General features: G+C 34.6%; 1 protein-coding gene and 1 non-coding gene across 2 annotated transcripts in view; both read right to left on the minus strand.

Annotated features, from left to right (window-relative positions):
* MYCBP2 (MYC binding protein 2) overlaps window positions 1-18,714 on the minus strand; it is a 272,456-nt gene that overhangs the window by 67,742 nt on the left and 186,000 nt on the right. Inside the window, exons 49-53 of the mRNA XM_065896124.1 lie at window positions 16,344-16,459; window positions 14,206-14,303; window positions 13,116-13,232; window positions 12,240-12,380; window positions 580-804 (exon numbers count right to left, since the gene is read on the minus strand). Coding sequence (XP_065752196.1) covers window positions 580-804; window positions 12,240-12,380; window positions 13,116-13,232; window positions 14,206-14,303; window positions 16,344-16,459 — 697 coding nt within the window. The remainder of the gene's footprint in view (window positions 1-579; window positions 805-12,239; window positions 12,381-13,115; window positions 13,233-14,205; window positions 14,304-16,343; window positions 16,460-18,714) is intronic.
* TRNAG-GCC (transfer RNA glycine (anticodon GCC)) lies at window positions 13,863-13,935 on the minus strand. The gene has a single exon. It is a non-coding gene; the product is annotated as a tRNA-Gly (tRNA).

Consider the following 18,714-nt stretch of genomic DNA (forward strand, 5'->3'; position numbering starts at 1 on the left):
TGGCACCTGAAATGTCCTAACACAGCATACTCTCTATTATTTAGGTTGGTAGTGCCTAAAATGCAACTTGAAAATAACCCTGACGCTGAGAAATAGCATGACACACTACATCTTTAAGCTCATCAGCTGAGGCAAATGCCACAGTTGACTAAAGAGTAATGTTATTTGCTCAGGACTTCAGTGACACCCATATATGGGAACGAAGAAATGAAACCCTTTGAAAATAACACATCTCCAAACTGATTCATAGCAAATATTTCAAAGTGCTGTTCATCCATGACAGTACAGTACACATTTGCAATAGTGAAAAGATATTTGCAAATACTGAACATTTATATATACAATACAAATCACTTTGTTATATAAATATTGTTTTCACAAGGATAATTATGAGAATAAAATTATTAAAAAAGAAGCACAGAAAAATTGCATTAGTATTTTCAATACAGGTAAAGATAAAGAACATTAACATTTAAAGACCTGGGATGGAAATGGCAACCTTTGGAAGAAAGAGATGCTTTGGTTGTATTATATTAAAAACAAATATCTTAGAAGTCATGAAGCTACAAGAATCCATACCTCTCCCACTGCTTTGACTTTGTTTCCCAGAACTAACATTCCAATTGGGATACCTCTAAGGTTAGGGCAGCTTCTGATGTTGTGACCGGAAGGTCCCGTCTTCACTACCTTGTACACGCCTGGCCCTCCTCGCAAGAACGGCATATCCTGCTCTTGCATTGTTGCTTCCTGTGGGCAGCAGGAGTTTATGTCTTTGAAAAAGTCATCAGTACTAGTTTTAGGTTCCTGAAAATTTGAATAGGAAAACAAAGTAAACAAAATACAATCTATTATCACTTTCAACATCCTTCTTAATTGCTTTTACAGCAAGTCCATAATGCATCAATTAAGAAAAAGAACACGTATCCAAAGATAGCTCAAGGGTTGGTTAATACTACTATTAAAGAATCTTTCAGTTATTCACTTCTGAACAATATTTAAAATAGAGCTGAAGAGAAGAAAAGATAGCAGGAGAGGAACTGAACCTCTAGCTTCTGTCCACCATAATTTGAGAAACACAGTAGTACTTGATTTTACTTTTATCTTTTAGTGAAATATTTAACAGTAGGATAAACAAAAATAATTTACTATATGAACCACAACTGAATAATTTTGAATCATTATTACTGCATTACTGCCTGTCGGTGTGGGTTAAAAAGTCTAAACCTTCATTTCCTTGTACTTTTGTTTATAACTATTAATAGAGAAAATAGGTATGAAGATTCTGGAGACTCATCTATAAACAGAGATAACAATGATGAAAAAATGTGCATGAAATATAGCTACATGTTAATATTTACTAGTTATGAATGAAATAAGAATGCTTATAGAATTTTAACAACTCACACTTTCTTAATACAGTACAAATAAAAATGCCTTGTTAGATTTGCTAGACCATTGTTAAACAGTGATATACTAATGCTTTTAACAGAAAAAGATGATTATATTTTAGTAGAGCGGAGAGATTAACATTAAAGATGTGGTTTTATATAAATATAATACATTTGGATATAAAAGAGTCACTTCTAAAATGAAAGAAAGGAACATGCCCTAAATTTCCTGTTGAATCTGAATGCTGTGATGAAATTACTTCCTACGTGAATGCAATAAAGAGAAATAATAACCTTCCCATATTTGCTCTTTTTCCCAATTAAATGTAAAGGAAAGTACTACACTGGAAATTCTTCCACTGTCATTATTACTTCTTTAAAACAGACTTCAACTGCATTTTTAAATACAGCAATATAGACTCTACAAATTGCTTTATTCAAATACAGTAAAAGATCATAATGGGACACTTATTCACACATTAGGTTAAAATTAACTTAATATTTAGTTATGTTATAAATAGGATAAAAATGAAAAAACCCACTAACATATTATGCAAGATAAAATATTACTGAATAGCTCTATCCCTATGAGTAGTCTCATTCCAAAAGAAATGTCCATTACATAGTGGAAAATTAAAAATAAAGTCATAAGGTTAAAAAAATGTGGATTCAAGAATTCTCCGTACCTGTGACTTTAATTTAATATATGGTTGGTCAGAAAAAATTTTAAATCCATTATTAACCTTCACATAATATCTTATAAATTTCATTGTGGTGATGAATAATCATTGATTTTTACTTACACAAATACGTACTACGGACAGTATTTATTTACATTTACTATAATTACTGTACCGTATTTGTCCAACATTCCTTATTTATATATTGGCAATTTAATGGAAAGGAGAATTTTAAGTACCTGAAAAATTTAGATTTACAATCTAAAATAAAATATGCATTTTATATACCCATGCATGCATATTTGTAAAAATTTATATATGTGTACAACTATATGAATACAAAGAAAGCACTCAAAATAAAAATGGAGAGTAAGGTCTAAACTTTAAATTGTGCTGTTTTACTCATGAGATTTTCAGTAAATATTTAAAAATGTCATTGTGAATGATCAATTTTAGCAAATACATGATGTTATTTCATAGATGGAAGAGTCAAATTAGTCATCTGTACAAATGATCTTTTAAAAATTACATGGCATGATGTAAAAACTAAACAAGTATTCACAGATTTAGTGAAAAAACAATTTCACTGGTCTTTAATGTTACATCTCGAGCATTTAATTAAGTTATAACAATATTTCCAATTTGACCACTCAGGGTAACAGTGAGAGAAAAGTCTTGGCAAACACTAATAATAATTATAATAGTTGCAAGTTATTCACTGAAAGGCAATATAGGAGAACTGTCCTAAAATATTTAATACTTTATTGATTAGTTAAAGAAACTATATAAATTAATAAATGCACAGCAAAGTCTATCCTTTTTCTTAATACTAAACAGTATAAAAAGAACTGATAGACCTAAAGTCACAGAACTGTGTCTGTTATTCTCAAGAAATCCTAAAATGCATGTTTTATTCTATACAGAAATTTAAGACCTGGGCACCAGCACATGAAATTGATGAACTGCAATGTTAATTTTTGCTCCCTGCAATCCCACCCCAGCATTCAAAAGGCCACTGTGCAAGGCTAGGAAAAAAACAGAAGAGCCATAGGGTTGGAACGCTCCCACCTAAATAAGTAAGTTCTGAAAAAGCTAGACCTGTATATAATTGTTGGAGAAGCTAGTCATAAAGTCAGATATACCAAATTTGAAGTCAAGTAAAAGTTGAACTTACACTAGTAATACAGTCTTTGGCAGAATTAGAGGGGAAAGGTTTATGGGGAAACTCAATTGCAGAACTCTGTATAGATCGATTTTTGTAAAAAGAAATTTTTTTAAATTAATCTTAAGTAAAGGCTTCAAAGATACAATGTAAAATTTGTTATACAAGCTGAAATACCTGAATAATGTATGACTGTTCCTTACAGTTAACTCACCTGGGGGAAAAAAGCTTTGGAAGTCCATGAAAATACGTCCAAATCCCTGACTCCTTGGCTAGCATTAAAGATATTCTGAGCAACAAAGTTTAAGAAAGAAAAATATCAACAAAGAAAGGGAACAGGATATCATCTGCAGAAGATGCGTTCACAGCAACAACAATGTTCTATACTCTAGCACCAGCACTGGAATATTATTTCACTAAAGGGAAACTGAAGCCACCTGAGTAAACCACACAGCAAAGAAATTCCAATACATAAGTTTTTGTCAAAAGCTCTCCATGGATATAGTGTGTCATGCCATTTACTACAATTAAGAGCCAGACATTGATTTAAACCTTAAGACAGTCAGTGCAAGAAGGACACCTTCAAACTCCTTTAAATGATGATGTGTCTATTCCAGTACAAGCCAGATTTCTTTTATGACAGAAGACAGTCTGCTGTTTTATAAAGAAAATGTGACTAACAGAGATTGTATAGATAGAGCAAATATTATTATGAATAATAATGGCATGTAGTATATGTGAATTCGTTATCTCTGTTTAAAGTACAAAAAAAGTCAAAAAGAAAAAAAAAATCGAAGTCATTTTTCAATTCTGCTCTCTTCTATAAATGAGAAAACAGTCACTTGGAAATGTTACTGAAAGCTGTTAGCAAATTTGTTAAGAAAAGCATAGAGAAAAAGCATACAATCTGAACTTTTATCAAAAGGCAGACCTAGTTTTCTCCATCTCAAAGCTTAGGAAATGCACAGAGCATTTAGGATCTCTGCTTTAGAGTCTAAAAATATTTTGTTACAGAACAACCAATTCACAGCAACATGGTCCCAGAAAAATCAACATTTTCACAAAATGTTTTCATAAAAATTAAAATGATATACATTTACATAGACATATCATCCTATTGAACATATTTATTTGATCGGAAATTAAAATCGTTCCAGAAACCAGCAATTACACAATTTTACTGCTTATATAAATACAAAAAAGAGGACATTCAAAATGTTAATGGAAGTTGTCATTATCCAAGACTTCAGCACAAAAGAAACAACACAATTCCCAACCAACTGTAAGCCATTTTAGATAATGAGAATTTATTTAATATTCTCCAGTTCTGTATTTTCCTCATGTATGTACATGTAGGGACAGATGTAGATACAGACCCATATACATACATATATGCTAATACAGAAATATAAAACATATAAAAGCCAGAAAAAAAATGAGCTTCTATTAGTGTGCCTACAGGTAAATGCAAAACAAAAGAAAAAAACAAAAAACCAAAGCCCCCTTCACATTTAAAAATAGACAGCAGGCAGGGGCACTTTCTCTTTAGGTGAAGTGGAAACATGTTGCAAAGTATTTTGAAATGCTATTTTGGGGGGAAAAAGATGTCCTTACTGGTTCGTCCAAGTATGTAAGAATTTGTGGAGTATTTGCTCAATGGTTTTTCTCCTTTGCAGAGAATAGCGGTGCAAACCTTTTGACATAAAACAATATTAATATTTTTTAGCATATTCTATTTTTTAGCATAAATTTTTCGAGCATCAAAAGCAATGTGAAAAGCGTTGTAAAAAGCAATGCAGATGAGTTAGGAATAAAGAAGCAATGTGGTGACTGACAACTTTAAAGCTTGTATCTCTCTTTTATTTTTATTTTTTAAAAATTTCTGCTGTGCTATGCAGCTTGTGGGATCTTAGTTCCCCGACCAGGGACTGAACCCGCACCCTTGACAGTGAGAGCGCGGAGTCCTAACCACTGGACTGCCAAGGAATTCCCTCTCTTTTATTTCAATGTGCAAACTCAAGGGTCTCCTCAGTCTGAGGACATGAGTTAACATATACAATGATACCTTAAAGTGATGTAACTGCTAACCATGGTAACAAATTGCCAATAAAATCAATTTTGTACATGTTAATTATATGTGGATTCAATTTGACTCTTTTTTGCTTTTGTTCTGCATTTGTAGAAAATTCTTTCTACACTGGTTTACTATAAGATTATTTTTAAAATGTGTTATCCTAATAAGATTGCATTTATCAAGTATCAGAAAAGCACCAGACAGAAAACTGGAGTTTAAAATTAAAATGTACTTGCATAGTTTTCTTTCAAAAATTTAGGAAAGTTTAGTCTAATGACACGAACATTCATGAAAATATTAATCTCTCCAAAGTCTCAATTTCTCACTATTAAAATATATAAATTAGCTTTCATATTGTATAATTTTATAGAATAATATGAACACCACTATATATGTATGTAAAAGTGTGTGTATATATATACACACACATATACAAATACACACATATCTACAATAATCTAAATCATTTTATTCTCAAAGACTATTGTGAAGGCAAAAAAGTTCTGTCAAGAAAATTAGAAACTGAAGCATGCTAAAAACCTAACTAAATTGATGAGCACCAAATTGCAACTCTAAGACAATAATCTTTCAAGGCAGAGAAGAGACCAAATAAGCGAATAATTTTAATGGAGAAATACATGACCAAACATGCCAAATGCTCACGCAAAAGAAAAAAAAGGAAAAAAAAAAGATAGTAATTGTTTCATTGTGCTGGATGATCACAGAGTTAAAAATTGCCAATTTTAAAGTGAAAAAGATAAAATATCTCAGAGAAATTAAACACAGCATATATACAAACAATTATAGTGTTATTTTAATAGAGGCTTAAATGGAATTTAAGCCTTAATTCCATTCTGTTTAGGAAACTTAAACATCAAGCTAAAGTATGAAACGAAGCTTTTGATAACCACCTAAGGACAGCATATTTACTAATGGTGTATTAAGTAAATACTTAGTATTTAGTAGGACTGAAAAACAGGTTATGCATACATATACACACAAATTTATTAACGAGACAAAATCAAGAAATTTGGGGTATATTAAAGCTGTGACTATCAGGCATCATTAGGTATCCCGAAAGAATGAAACTGACATAAAATGCAAGAAACATTTGCTAATTTTACCAATTACCCTGAGTAACGTTATAAGAGAGAATACCAAATGATATTTTTCCTTCATCTCTCCCCCAAATCTTCAGAGCCCCCAAATTCAGAAAAATCAGCCTACTTTCTATATGTGAACACTAAGTAGGTGGAAAGTGGTTTGTTTAATTGCACGGCGTGTTCGTAGACTCAAGTTGCTTCTGCAAGAATTTGGATAATATGGGCATTATAAAGATATCTTTGAATACTTCTAATGAGGTATCATCTACTTTCCTTGATATAAACTTTCTCTACCACTCAACCTCATTCACAATGTTAAAAGGCCTCATTTTTGACAAAGAATCCAAAGAACTGGGCCTATAAGTTTCAGATCAGTAATATCTCCTACTTTAGAAGCAAACTTGCTTCCAAAAAATTTAGGCTCTATTATAGGCAGTCAAATGTCTCCCAGGTCATGTGCATAACTGATTTTCTCTCTCTTTTTAAACATATTTTCCTTGGTTATCTGAAACATTCTATTGGCTTCCATTTGTAGTTTCCAAATCTTAAGAATTTTAATTTAAAATCAGCCTTCCCCAGGTATACCTTCAACATACATCACGATATTCATCCTCATTCAGCCATTAAGGTTATTAGTATTCATACTTATTTAATTGTGGAGTTCTAGCCAAAGTAATATGATTCTTATAGCTAGATTTACTTTATCCTTTTATAACTATTTATCCTCATGGCTCCACTAGATTAAGGTAGACTAAACATAAAAAAATAGGCTTTGGAATCACATCACCTGGAGTTCCAGAGCTAGCTCCACCACTTACTACTTATGATCTTGGGAGAATAGCTCTCTTCTGTCACTGGAAAAATGAGAATGATAAAAACTTAACATCGAAGGGGCACAATGAAAATTAAATGAGAGAATTAAGATATGGAGCATAAGAGGGTCAGAAATTATTTTAAGCAGTATGATCCTGCCAAATGCCAAGAACTAAAATTTAGTATTTAACAAATGTTGAAAGCCTACCACAAGCAAAATGTAATATTTAACACTCTGGAAGAAAAAATATAAGAAGGGATTCTAAATGAGCCCCAACCCTTGAGCAGCTTAACAGAAATAAGAGGTATATAAATACAAATGGGCTAAAGGCCAAAAAAAATCCAAACTAAACATTATGGGTAGTTGGAGAAAGACATTTATAAGCCTTTTCCGCTTTTACAGACAAAGTGCTACATGAGAAAGGAGAGAAAAAGCTAATTTCCCCAGTACTTATATGCTTTTTACCCTCAATTCTTGCTTCACACGTATCGACCATTTTTTAGTCCCCATACATAGCATGCGTCCATAACTTTGGACATCTGACTCTCTAATGTGAAATTACTTTACTTTGTCCTGGCAATTTTTCTTTAAGATTTCCTCAAATGTCACCTCCTAAGTAAAGTCACTCTATAACTTAACACAATGCAACTTAATTATCTGAATATTGTATGTCTATCCCATTACATAGTGAGTACCCCAAGATCAAGAACTGCACTTACTTATTTTGTATCCCTCCCCTTTGCCTCTCCACCCAACACCTATTTCCCAGCTTAGTATCTGGTACATAATAAGGACTCAATAAATATATGCTGAGTGAACAATTAATGAACTGATAACTACAGCATTATTGGGATGTACAGGGATGAGAAACGTTGACAGAAACTTTTGAGCCTGGCCAATTAGGAAAATATTAGAAAAGTTAGAAAAAAAAATGGAAGCAAAAGCATTTTAGACAAATGAAACAACGTGAGGAAAGACTCTAAGATGTAAAATTAAACAGTGTGTTCTAAAAGGGGCAACAAGTTCTAAGAGACCGTGAGCACCTCACAAAAAAGAATCTGCACTCTTCATATTTATCCCTATTCTTCCCACTGATGTAAAAAATATTTTTTGATTTAAAAATATTCTAAAAAAGACATAGTCATAATATGGATGTCTAATGCTATTTAATCTCTAAACTAGAGCATTACTAAAGTACTAAAACACAGTTAAAGTCATATTTGAACTAAGTTAGGATGTGATTATTTCTTAGTAAAGTAATGATGTTTAAATAGAACTACTGCTAGGTAGGCCAAAATTTAGCTAAAGTACTTATCTACAATGAAAATGATAGTTCTACAGTATGAGTAAATAAATAAGACAGTGCAACAAAAATCATTCTAAAGCTCATTCTAAATATGACTATTTATGGTAATCTTTAAAAAAAAAATAGTTCATCAAATATTTAGTCAGCGTTCAATTTCCAATCCCTACCCCCATTCTCTCCAACAGTCTGTTTGAGTCAGGCTCCAAATAGGGTACACGCACTCATGTGAATACAAAATTGTTGTAACTAGAAAAGGCTGAAGAGGTTGATGTTAAGGGCTGCTCAAGGCAACTTTTTGGTATTTTTGCATCTCTTTAAGTTAGTGGCATTAGTCCTCGATAATTTCTAATTTTATTTCCAATCTCCTAGCTTTCTTTTTTTAATTGAGTAGTGTTTCACAATGGTTAGCCATAATTTATAGTTGATCTACTCACAAACGAACTGAAGTATAAAAAGGGAGAATAGGTGGCCAGCATTCTTCTAGTAGTAAATGAAGTAAGAGATGTAAAGGGAAGAAGCAGCAAGATGCGTTTGTTTAGCTCTATTAGTTCCTTGAGGAGATGAGATGGAATCATTATTCCCTCTATGTCCTATCATGCTCTGCCCTGTAGAATAAGGTACTCATTAAAAACTTATTGACTATATGAGAGGCCTGTCCTGGTCCTTAAAATCAAAACCTTGGAAAACTAGCCTGTTCTTGCCTATGCCAGGCTCTGACTCCGTGGGTCCTCATATAACACCCTCATTGAAGCAACTTTATACCAGATCTATTTGAAGCCCTAGGCCAGTTGTTACACATCCCCTCTGTCCTCTTTGGTCACCACATAAAATATAAACCCTTATGTCATCTACCTGTTCTCTTTTTATACCAAAACTACTCTAGGCTTCTTCCTGATCCAACATCTACTTATTCCCATTTGTCCCATGACTTTATATTGTATCTAATGGGACTTTTCTTCCATTCGTACACAAACTCTCTTTCAAACCTTGCAGGTCACAGTGTTGCCATCACTGGTATGTCTTCGTGTCGATGTGGATATCATCCAACTGCCTAGCCTTTTAGTTCTTAGACTTGGGCAGTTCCAATGACCTTTACTTCCAACATACTTCAGCTGCCCTCTCACAGCCACACTAATGAGCCATTTCATTCAATAAAATGCTCTAAGTATGAAATCAAATTCAAATATGCTATGTTATCACAAAAATTGCCTATCTCCTTCCAGCTCTTCAAGTATAGCACACTCACTATATTGTTCTATTTTATTAAGTCCTCCAGTCCCCTGGACCATCCATTTGTCCTTTCACATTTCCACCTTAGGCTGGATCCCACAGTTGGTGATCTCAATTGCTCTTTCATCAGCATCTGAAATTCCCTTTTGTCCCTATTTTCCTGTCATAGCAGCTCAGGAAATTCCAGCCAATGCTATCATCTGTTTTCCTGGCTCCTTTAATGCTGGATACTTAGGGCCATGGGAGAGGAAGGGTATCTAGAATGGATCTATCCAGTGGTCCCACTGGGTCCTTAGTGGCCCAATAATCCCCAAGCAAGTAATTTTTTGTCAGATCCTGCTCCTATTTCTCTCAAACATTACTCCAAATCTTTATGGCATTTTAAAATTCTCTAGCTTAACTCAATTGTTTCAGTCTCAACAGATGACTTTTCTCCCTTCTATATGGAAATCACGGTCTCCTTCAACCTCTTCCCTTCCTCCCTCAACCCTAAAAACTTACCCACTGCCATACATACCCCCTCCTCCTTCACAGAAACAACTCTCCAATGTGCCCTCAATTCTATTTTCTCCTCCTCTTTCAGCCTTCAGATTTCTTATCTACATCTTTAATGTCTCCCTTTTCTACTGGCATCTTTCCTTTAATTTGTAAGGATCTCAAGTCACTACCATCCTTGAAATAAAGGAACCAGAAAAACTTCAGCCTTCTTAATGATACCAGATACTCTGAGTTACTTAACATTAAAAGAGAACTCATGTCATTCTTCAACATAAAGACAAGCTAGAAAATACCAAAAACTACTTCATTTTACTTTCTATCTCCAATATTCTTCATCTAGATTTTTCAAATAAGTCGGTGATAATCTCCTCATTCAATACCAGTGAAAAGCCATCAATGAGTATTTGTACGGCTCACTCCATTTAGCGTTCCCTCTTACCTTTATTATGTCCTCTCTCTCTGACCTCAAGACTGCCTACTAAAAACTGTCTCTTGGCTAGAGTTTAAAAGCATCAAATAACAGAACAGCAGTGGTCCAAAATGAAGCCATGGGATTCAGAACTTCAACACACAGCACACTTCTTGCTCTTCCTTTCTACCTTTGTTTATTCTCTTGTTCTATCTGTGTGAATATCTTCCTCTTCCAAAACCACCTCCTCAAATGAGCAAACAAAGGAATTAGGAAGAAAATTTTGAAGTGGGGAAGGTAGTAAAGATAATATAATCTAATATAATGCCTTATTAGGGCCTTAAAATACACAAAACTCTAAATTGGTCAAAATTTTAAAAATATGCTGTTAATGACATAAACAAAATGGCTATTATAATTATCTCATTTAAAATATCATTTTCGTAATCCTGAAGAACATTTGGTTACCATAATGAGAGGTGGGTTCAAACCATTTAAGGCCAACTTTCGAGCCACAGATGAAAAAAAAATCAAAAAAGCAGTAGACCAACACTCTCCAAACTTTCTTTATCACGCATCTATTTGTAAAAGGTATATAGACAGATACATCTCTCCCCACTGTACTATTATAAAACATATACAAAGGAAGAGAGAAAAGAATGAAATCAATAAATTTAAATAGAAGTTCTGTTATTTTCTTTCCCAAAGAATCATCTTGTATACACCCCTTTGGAGAACATTACTCTGAACTATTAAGGAGAAAAACAAACAATATATTAAATGATTTGATATAAAGACCTAGTTTTATATACTGATTTTTAAGAAATTCAACTGTTTAAAACACTAAGGTTTTTTCAAAATAGAAATTTACCTGTTCTATTCATTAGCAGTGTCACAAGGAATACATTTGATGGAAATGAAAAAGAAAAAAATCATATATTTCTCTTTAAGTTATAAAAAGAGCTGTGGGTTCCTATCATATTTAGTGATATAGAAAACTTTTGAACACTCTAAGTATTCTACTGCACTGTCAAAGAGGCTCAGTGAATTCTCTCAGACACTAAGATTTAACTTCAACGAGAACACTACAGCACCACAAGTCTAAAAATCCACCTTATTTTAACACAGCAGTATCACATGCCAAGAAAGAAAAGATTCAAACTTAAGCAACACAGAATTACAAAATGCCAACATAAAAAAAATACATTATACATATTTCTGAAATGGATAGTAACACTGAATTCTTAAATTTTAGTTTGGAATTCATTCCAAACAGTAGTGTGAATAAGAAAGGGGAAAAAAAAAATGTAACCGCTCTCTTTCCCTACCTCTGTGTAAGGAATTCAGCAGGCCTAGTTTTAATTTACTACTTCCTGCTTGTGATGGATCATAGTAAGTAGTAAGGTCCTTAGCCTTGCCAAATTCCCTCTTTATTACACAGAAGCTCTCAGAATTCAAGCACTTAAAGTTATTTAGTTGTGGTTTACCTCAGAACTGAGAAGCCTTAATTAAAGAAAGCCCTGTAATGAGGACAGAGTATACCTAGAAAGCTTTTTAAAACCGCCTTTTACTTACGTCAACAGGGACCAGAAGACTCTTCCCAAGATGCTGATTAAAAGAGAGGCACCAGGCTTCAGTGTAACCATTCATGTTAGGAACATACTTCTTTATCGTCTCATCATTCAGCCTCAGCCACACACCATCATCATTGTGGATCTACGGAATACACGCAACACAAACAAGCCACGCCCTCCTGTAACTCCTATGAGGGTAGCAAGGTCTGAAAGGCTACAAAGCAGGCAAATAATGCTGGACATGGAGATTAAGCATCTAGTTTTTGCAGAAGGTAAGAATGGGAGAACCTTTAAGGAAAAAACCAGCAGGGAATGCCAAGCAACATGATAATTCACATGGTGAGATTGTAAAAAAACAATGTCACTTAGGAGTAAAAAGCACACCAAAAAATCACACTTTAAGATAAATATTTCAAACATAAAATCAGATGTTTCCCAAAAGAACTTAAGACTTTCTTTCCCTCAGTTTAGATTTTCATAATTGGAAGTTACTTGACTGTATTATTAGAAAAATGTACTGTCCAAAGTTAAGGCAATATAATAAACACATTCAAAAACAAACCACATTTTAAAAATTCAAGAAAAACTGTACTCATTTTCATTGAAACCTTGTACAGGCTCTGACTACCATGTTAACTGAATTCCTTTTATGCTAAAAATATAATTTTAGTTACTTTTTTATTGATAAAGAAAAATGAATGCAATGTTTGAAACTCAATGAACAACAGAATTTTGAAATTCTGTGAAATGATTTCCCAAACACTACCCAAACTGCTTAAAACACATTCTAACAAACAATTTAGTAAACTTACACTGTGCAAACAATGCAAAAACTTTCTGTCCAAAATTTATTACCAAGTGTTTCCTTACAAATTACCTCATCAATGAAAGTGATGGTTCCATTGACCTTCACTATGCCTATCTGCTCACTCTGAAGGGAAGGGTGGCTACGGATACGGAGCCCTGCACTGTCCTTGGCCACAAATCTTCGAACCTGAGAAAGGCAAAGACAGACAGGTGATACAGGGGAAATCACAGAACAGAGACCTTATAAGTAAGTGGTAAGAGAGAAAATTAAGCAGAATTGAAAGTATAATTCTGGGAAAGTTTCCAAAATTATCTGTAGCTGGTTTCCCTGTGCAAATAACAGTGGTTAATTTATAAAAACAACAAGAGAAAACATTTATAAAAACAACATTTAAAAAAAAGTTTTTTTCAAAATGTGTAAAAATTATTGAAAAAAAAAATTATTAATATACGTTTATAATTTCTTTTCTAAACTTTGAAGACATGATAAAAAGGAGAAAAGAGCCATTTTTTTCCTTTCAGGAAGGTATATAAATTCCATTATCCACGTTTCATTTTTAATAAGTAGTTTACTAAAATTCCTATAGTGTTTACTCTTTAGATGTTAGGAAATGAATTTTTTCTTTTAACAGCACAAGATACGTTAACCTTGTCAACTTTATACACTCAATTTCGGTAGACGTTTTGTGAATTGTAAACTTTTGTTTTTAAAGGGTAGCTCTTATTTATTCATTTGGCTCCACCAAGTCTTAGTTGCGGCACACGGGATCTTTCGTTGCGGCACACGGGATCTTTAGTTGCAGCATGCAGGATCTAGTTCCCTGACCAGGGATCGAAACTGGGCCCCCTGCATTGGCAGTGCAGAGTCTTAACCACTGGACCACCAGGGAAGTCCCAATTGTAAACTTTCAATAACGGAAAATACACAAGACCTATAAATTACTATAGCATTATACAAAGAAACCAAAAAGTACAGGTTCTACAATTGAGAAATGATTAGAATTACCATGAACTATTGTTCAAGTTCATTTAGGAATACTTAGAATTCGAATACTGAAATAAAGTGAACTATGAGGTGTTTGATGGCTACCTTGAAGCATCAATGAAGAAAATTAATAAATCTCAGACCAGTTCATGCTCTGATTTCATTCTACCCTAACCTTATTTGGTTGAGGCTCAGTCTTTGGTTTGACCAGCTGAGTTCCTGGCGGTATCATCCCTTTCGGCGGGTCTTTTACTTTTACTTCGAGGCCAGCATCTGTAAGAAAAGGAAGGGAACTGTAACACTTGAGAACACAAGGGAGGGAGGACCCTTAAACCTAACTTAATATACATTCACAGGCTATTTTAAACAATTAAAACAAATATCTGAATTCTGTCCTCTTAAGGTGATTAATATTTAATAGCTAAGAGAGAAATATCTGAAAAATGACCTTAAGATTCCAAAGGGGTGTCTCAGGGGTTCAAGGAAAAGAGGAGGGGCTATGGAATATGTAAAATAATACTGAAAAACTCAAAATAATCAACAAGAAACCCTTGTGTGATCAAACGTTATCTCATAACACCCAATCGGAACACTACTCGTCATCTATACCAATCATCTCATGAGAAACAGGCAGCACAGCATGGCGTCTAAGAGCTGGGCTTCTCATGTTAGACTCGGCTGTTCCCACATCTGCCACCAACCGTTTGACTCTCTGTGCCTCATTTTTTTAATCTATAAAATAGGGATGAGAATAGCACCTATCTCACTGAGATCCTGTGAGAATGAAATGATTTTAAAAAATATATAAAATATGTAAGGTGTGTATAAAAATTTTTAGATATATATTAAATGCTATTATCATCCTCCTTATTCTAATGAATTATTATCTGTCCTTGACTGCAGTCAAGCAAGATCCTAGTCTACTAACAGTTTGGTCACCTCTGGAGAAAGCTAAGAAGGCGGGGAACAAAATGAATGATTCTAAGTAACTATGAATCTTTTTCTTCAGTGTCTTTCCAGAAAATAAATGTAAGTGGATTTTTCTTATCTACTTTGTATCAGTTTCCTTTACCCGCTATTAGCCAAGAAGAAACCATTCTTGACTATCTCCACTTTTGAACTGCTGTAATGTGTGCCCCTTGCACGTCACTACTTATATTCTACTTCATGTGATTTTGTCTGGCTGTTTTATCTTACAATCATCAGTAAGTTCTCAACACTTGCCAGGAACTATCTTACCTAGAACAATGTTTTGCCCAGAACCAGTGAAAGTTTGCTGAACTAAAGGCTTTAAAGATATGCTGAAATAAAAGAGTGCAGCAAAGGCTGCCACTGAATGTCTCTAGGATGGTATAGATGAATCTAACATATCTGATCCTATAGCTACATTAATGTATATTCTATACATCTATGGTTACAACAATGTAAAGTACCTCTTTATCTTCACTGTAAAAACAAACTACTGAAAGTTTCCCAAAGGGTATCTTGGTGGAATGTTAATCAGTATTACTTTTATCTCTAACCTGTCTCCTCTTCCCTACATGTAAGGTTCTCAAGATAAGGATTAAACAAATTTAGAGAGGATTCTTAATTTCAAGACTTCTTAGAATCCCAAATATGATAATATGAATTGTATTAATGTCTAAGATGAGACTACAATATATTGGGCTTTCTAAATCTGCCTGATCATAGGAATCCTTTTGCTTGAGGAGCATTAGGAAAGATAGTGTTATAAGGAATTCATATTGATAAACACTTATTAGAGCTTTGTTGTCCTACTATTGTCCTATTATACAGATAGTTTAAAAATAAAGAAAAGAGAAAGATTAACGCCCAAAGGAAAAGCAGTATATTTTTCAAAGTTAGTGGTAGGTAAAAAAAAATTCACCCTTTCGGCAAGTATTTATTGAGCAGCCATCATACGCCAGGCACTGAGCCAGACTGGGAGATCCAAAGATGAAAGAGGTGTCTGCTCACAGCCAGGAAGGGAAGACAGACATACCACGGGGTAGGGAGATGAGGCATGAATATGGTTATAACACAGCATGGAGGAGATCGAACCTGACCAGCCACATCAGGGAATGCAGGGAAGGAATCATGAGGGCTACAATGACCCATAAATTATTACAACATTTTAAGACCTTAACAATGCACGAATTAAGTACTCATTATAAAGGAGGACATGAAGCCCCCTAAAAGTTATGAAATCTGTCCATGTCTGTGATACATGTTAAAGGACAAACTAGAACAGAAAGAGGATTTTGATTCTAGTTCTTTGCACTAAGTAACTCACAACTTAAAAAAAAAAAATACCTATTTCAATGCCATCGATTGTAACATGAATGGTGTAGAGTCCAATAGCCCCCGGAGTCCAATTTGCACAGTAAGTGCCATCGTTATTGACCCGAATCAGCATATTCTCACTGGGTCTGAAAGGAAATAAGATGGGTACTGCAACATTTACTTTTGGTTAAACAGCTGACATCATCATTAACATGTATCAGCAAACATAAAATTTCTGATTGTATTATCACAATGAATAGCAATCCTACTATCATAGCACGTTTTCCTATTCTCCATGATTGAATTTACTTTTTCCTCCTCACCTAAAACCTCTAGCACCAGTCTTCCTCACTCTCAGCTGATCATGACCTCATCACTTTCTTCAGTGAAAAACAGAAGCAATCAGATACAACCTCAAAGTTGCAATCAGATTAAACCTATTTTCCTCTACCTTCTGTTACAATGGAAGGAGTGTCCTGGGTCTTGTCCAAAGCCAGCCACTCCATTTGTGCTGTGAATCTCATTCCGTCAGCACTTCTGTGATGCGATTATCTTGCTGTCTCTCATTCATCGTCAATTTCTCCCACTTTTTCTGGATCATTTCTATTTCTCTTTCCTTTCTATACAAACAAACTCAGAATCCTCCATCTTAAACACCTCCCCTTGATATTACAGCCTTCCCTAATATGGTCTCATATCTTTTTTCCCATTTACAGCAAAACTTACCTAAAGAATTACCTACAATCACTCTCCATTCCCTCATTTCCAATTCTCTTCCAAAGCTTATTACCCTCACTAGGCTTTTGCTCCCAACACTTCATTGCAATTGATCATGTGACAGTCACCAATGACCACCACGTCCCCAAATCCAATCATTGCTTCTTCATCCTCAGCAATCTCTCAGTAGCATTTGATAACAACTGACAACTCCTCCTTTCTTGAAAAATCTTTTTTTTTTTGCTTCTGCAACATTTTTCTGGTTTTTCTTGTACCTCACTGGCCATTCTTTCTCAGTGTTTTGTTGGCTCTCCCTTTCCTGAGCACCCTTTAACTTATGGAATGCCCCAGGATTTGGGTCTAGATCTTCTTTTTTCTTTCAGTGTCATCTCTCTAGTTGACCAGTCATCCATTCCTCAGTTTTAAATACCATATGTATAAAGATGACTCAAACATTTATTTCTCCCCTGAATTTCGAACTGGTATTTCCCGCTGCCCTGGAAATATCCCCACTTGCATAACTAAGAGGCATCTTGACATCTCAATTTTAATATACCCAAAGAAGAATTATTATTTCCTCCTAATCCCAGCACCCAGCAAAACAAAACACTCTTGCTCATTTCTCAGACTTTTTGATCCTCATAAAAATCATGATACCAGGGGTCAGTAACATTTTCTGTAATGGTATTTTAGTCTACTGCGCCAAGCAGTCTTTGTCACAACTTTTTAACTCTGTCACTGTAGTGTAAAAACAGCCACAGATGATACATAGGCTCATGAGCAAGGCTGTGCTCTAATATGACTTTACAAAGACATGCCTGGTTGGGTCGGCCGGCCAATCTTGGCAAACCCCTCTTCTGCTGGATAATCTATCCTGCTGCTGAAGCTGAAGAAACTTACATTCACTCTTGGATCTTCTCTTTCCTTCACCTCCCATTTCATTGTAGCAGCAGGCTGTTGGCTTCACCTTCTAAGTATATCCCGAATCCATCCACCCCCTCTTCACTTCCACCGCTAAGGCCCTTCCACCGCCAGTCCAAGCCACCTTAGAGTCTCTAACTCACCTCTCTATTCCCACTCTTGCTCCCCTGAAATTCATTCTCCAGAGAGCAGCCACAGTGATCTTTTTAAAACTATAAATCAGATTATATCACTCTCCTGCTAAAAGCCCTCCAAATAAATTTCTTACAAGAAAACTCAAACTTAACACAGCCTACCAGTCCCTATGTAATATGGTCATCGCCTGGTTCTCTGATCTCATCTTCCACCATTTTCTTTCCTGCTCACTATTCTCCAGCCCCACTTTCTGTTCCTCAAAGACATCAAGCTCCATCTAAGCCAGATTTTCTCTTCCCCAAACCTTTACACAACCAACTACCATCTAGCTCTCCACTCAAATAACGCCTCCTCAAACAGCCCTCCCCTGCCATCCAATACTTTGGTGACCTATCCCATCCCCATCACTCTCTATCAAATACCCTTATTTATTATTACTATGTAGTTTACTTATTTATAGTTTGTTTCTCCACAGAAATGTATCTGCCATGAGAACCAGCACCGTCTCTATCTTGTTCATAGAAATATCCCAGTGCCTTCCACAGAGTGGATGCCTAATAGTATTTGCTGAAAGAATAAATGCATTCACTTTGACAAGAGACTTTTAAAATTGAGTTTAAAATGCCCA

This window comes from Phocoena phocoena, chromosome 18, assembly GCF_963924675.1.
Source record: "Phocoena phocoena chromosome 18, mPhoPho1.1, whole genome shotgun sequence".
Classification (NCBI taxonomy): Eukaryota; Metazoa; Chordata; class Mammalia; order Artiodactyla; family Phocoenidae; genus Phocoena; species Phocoena phocoena.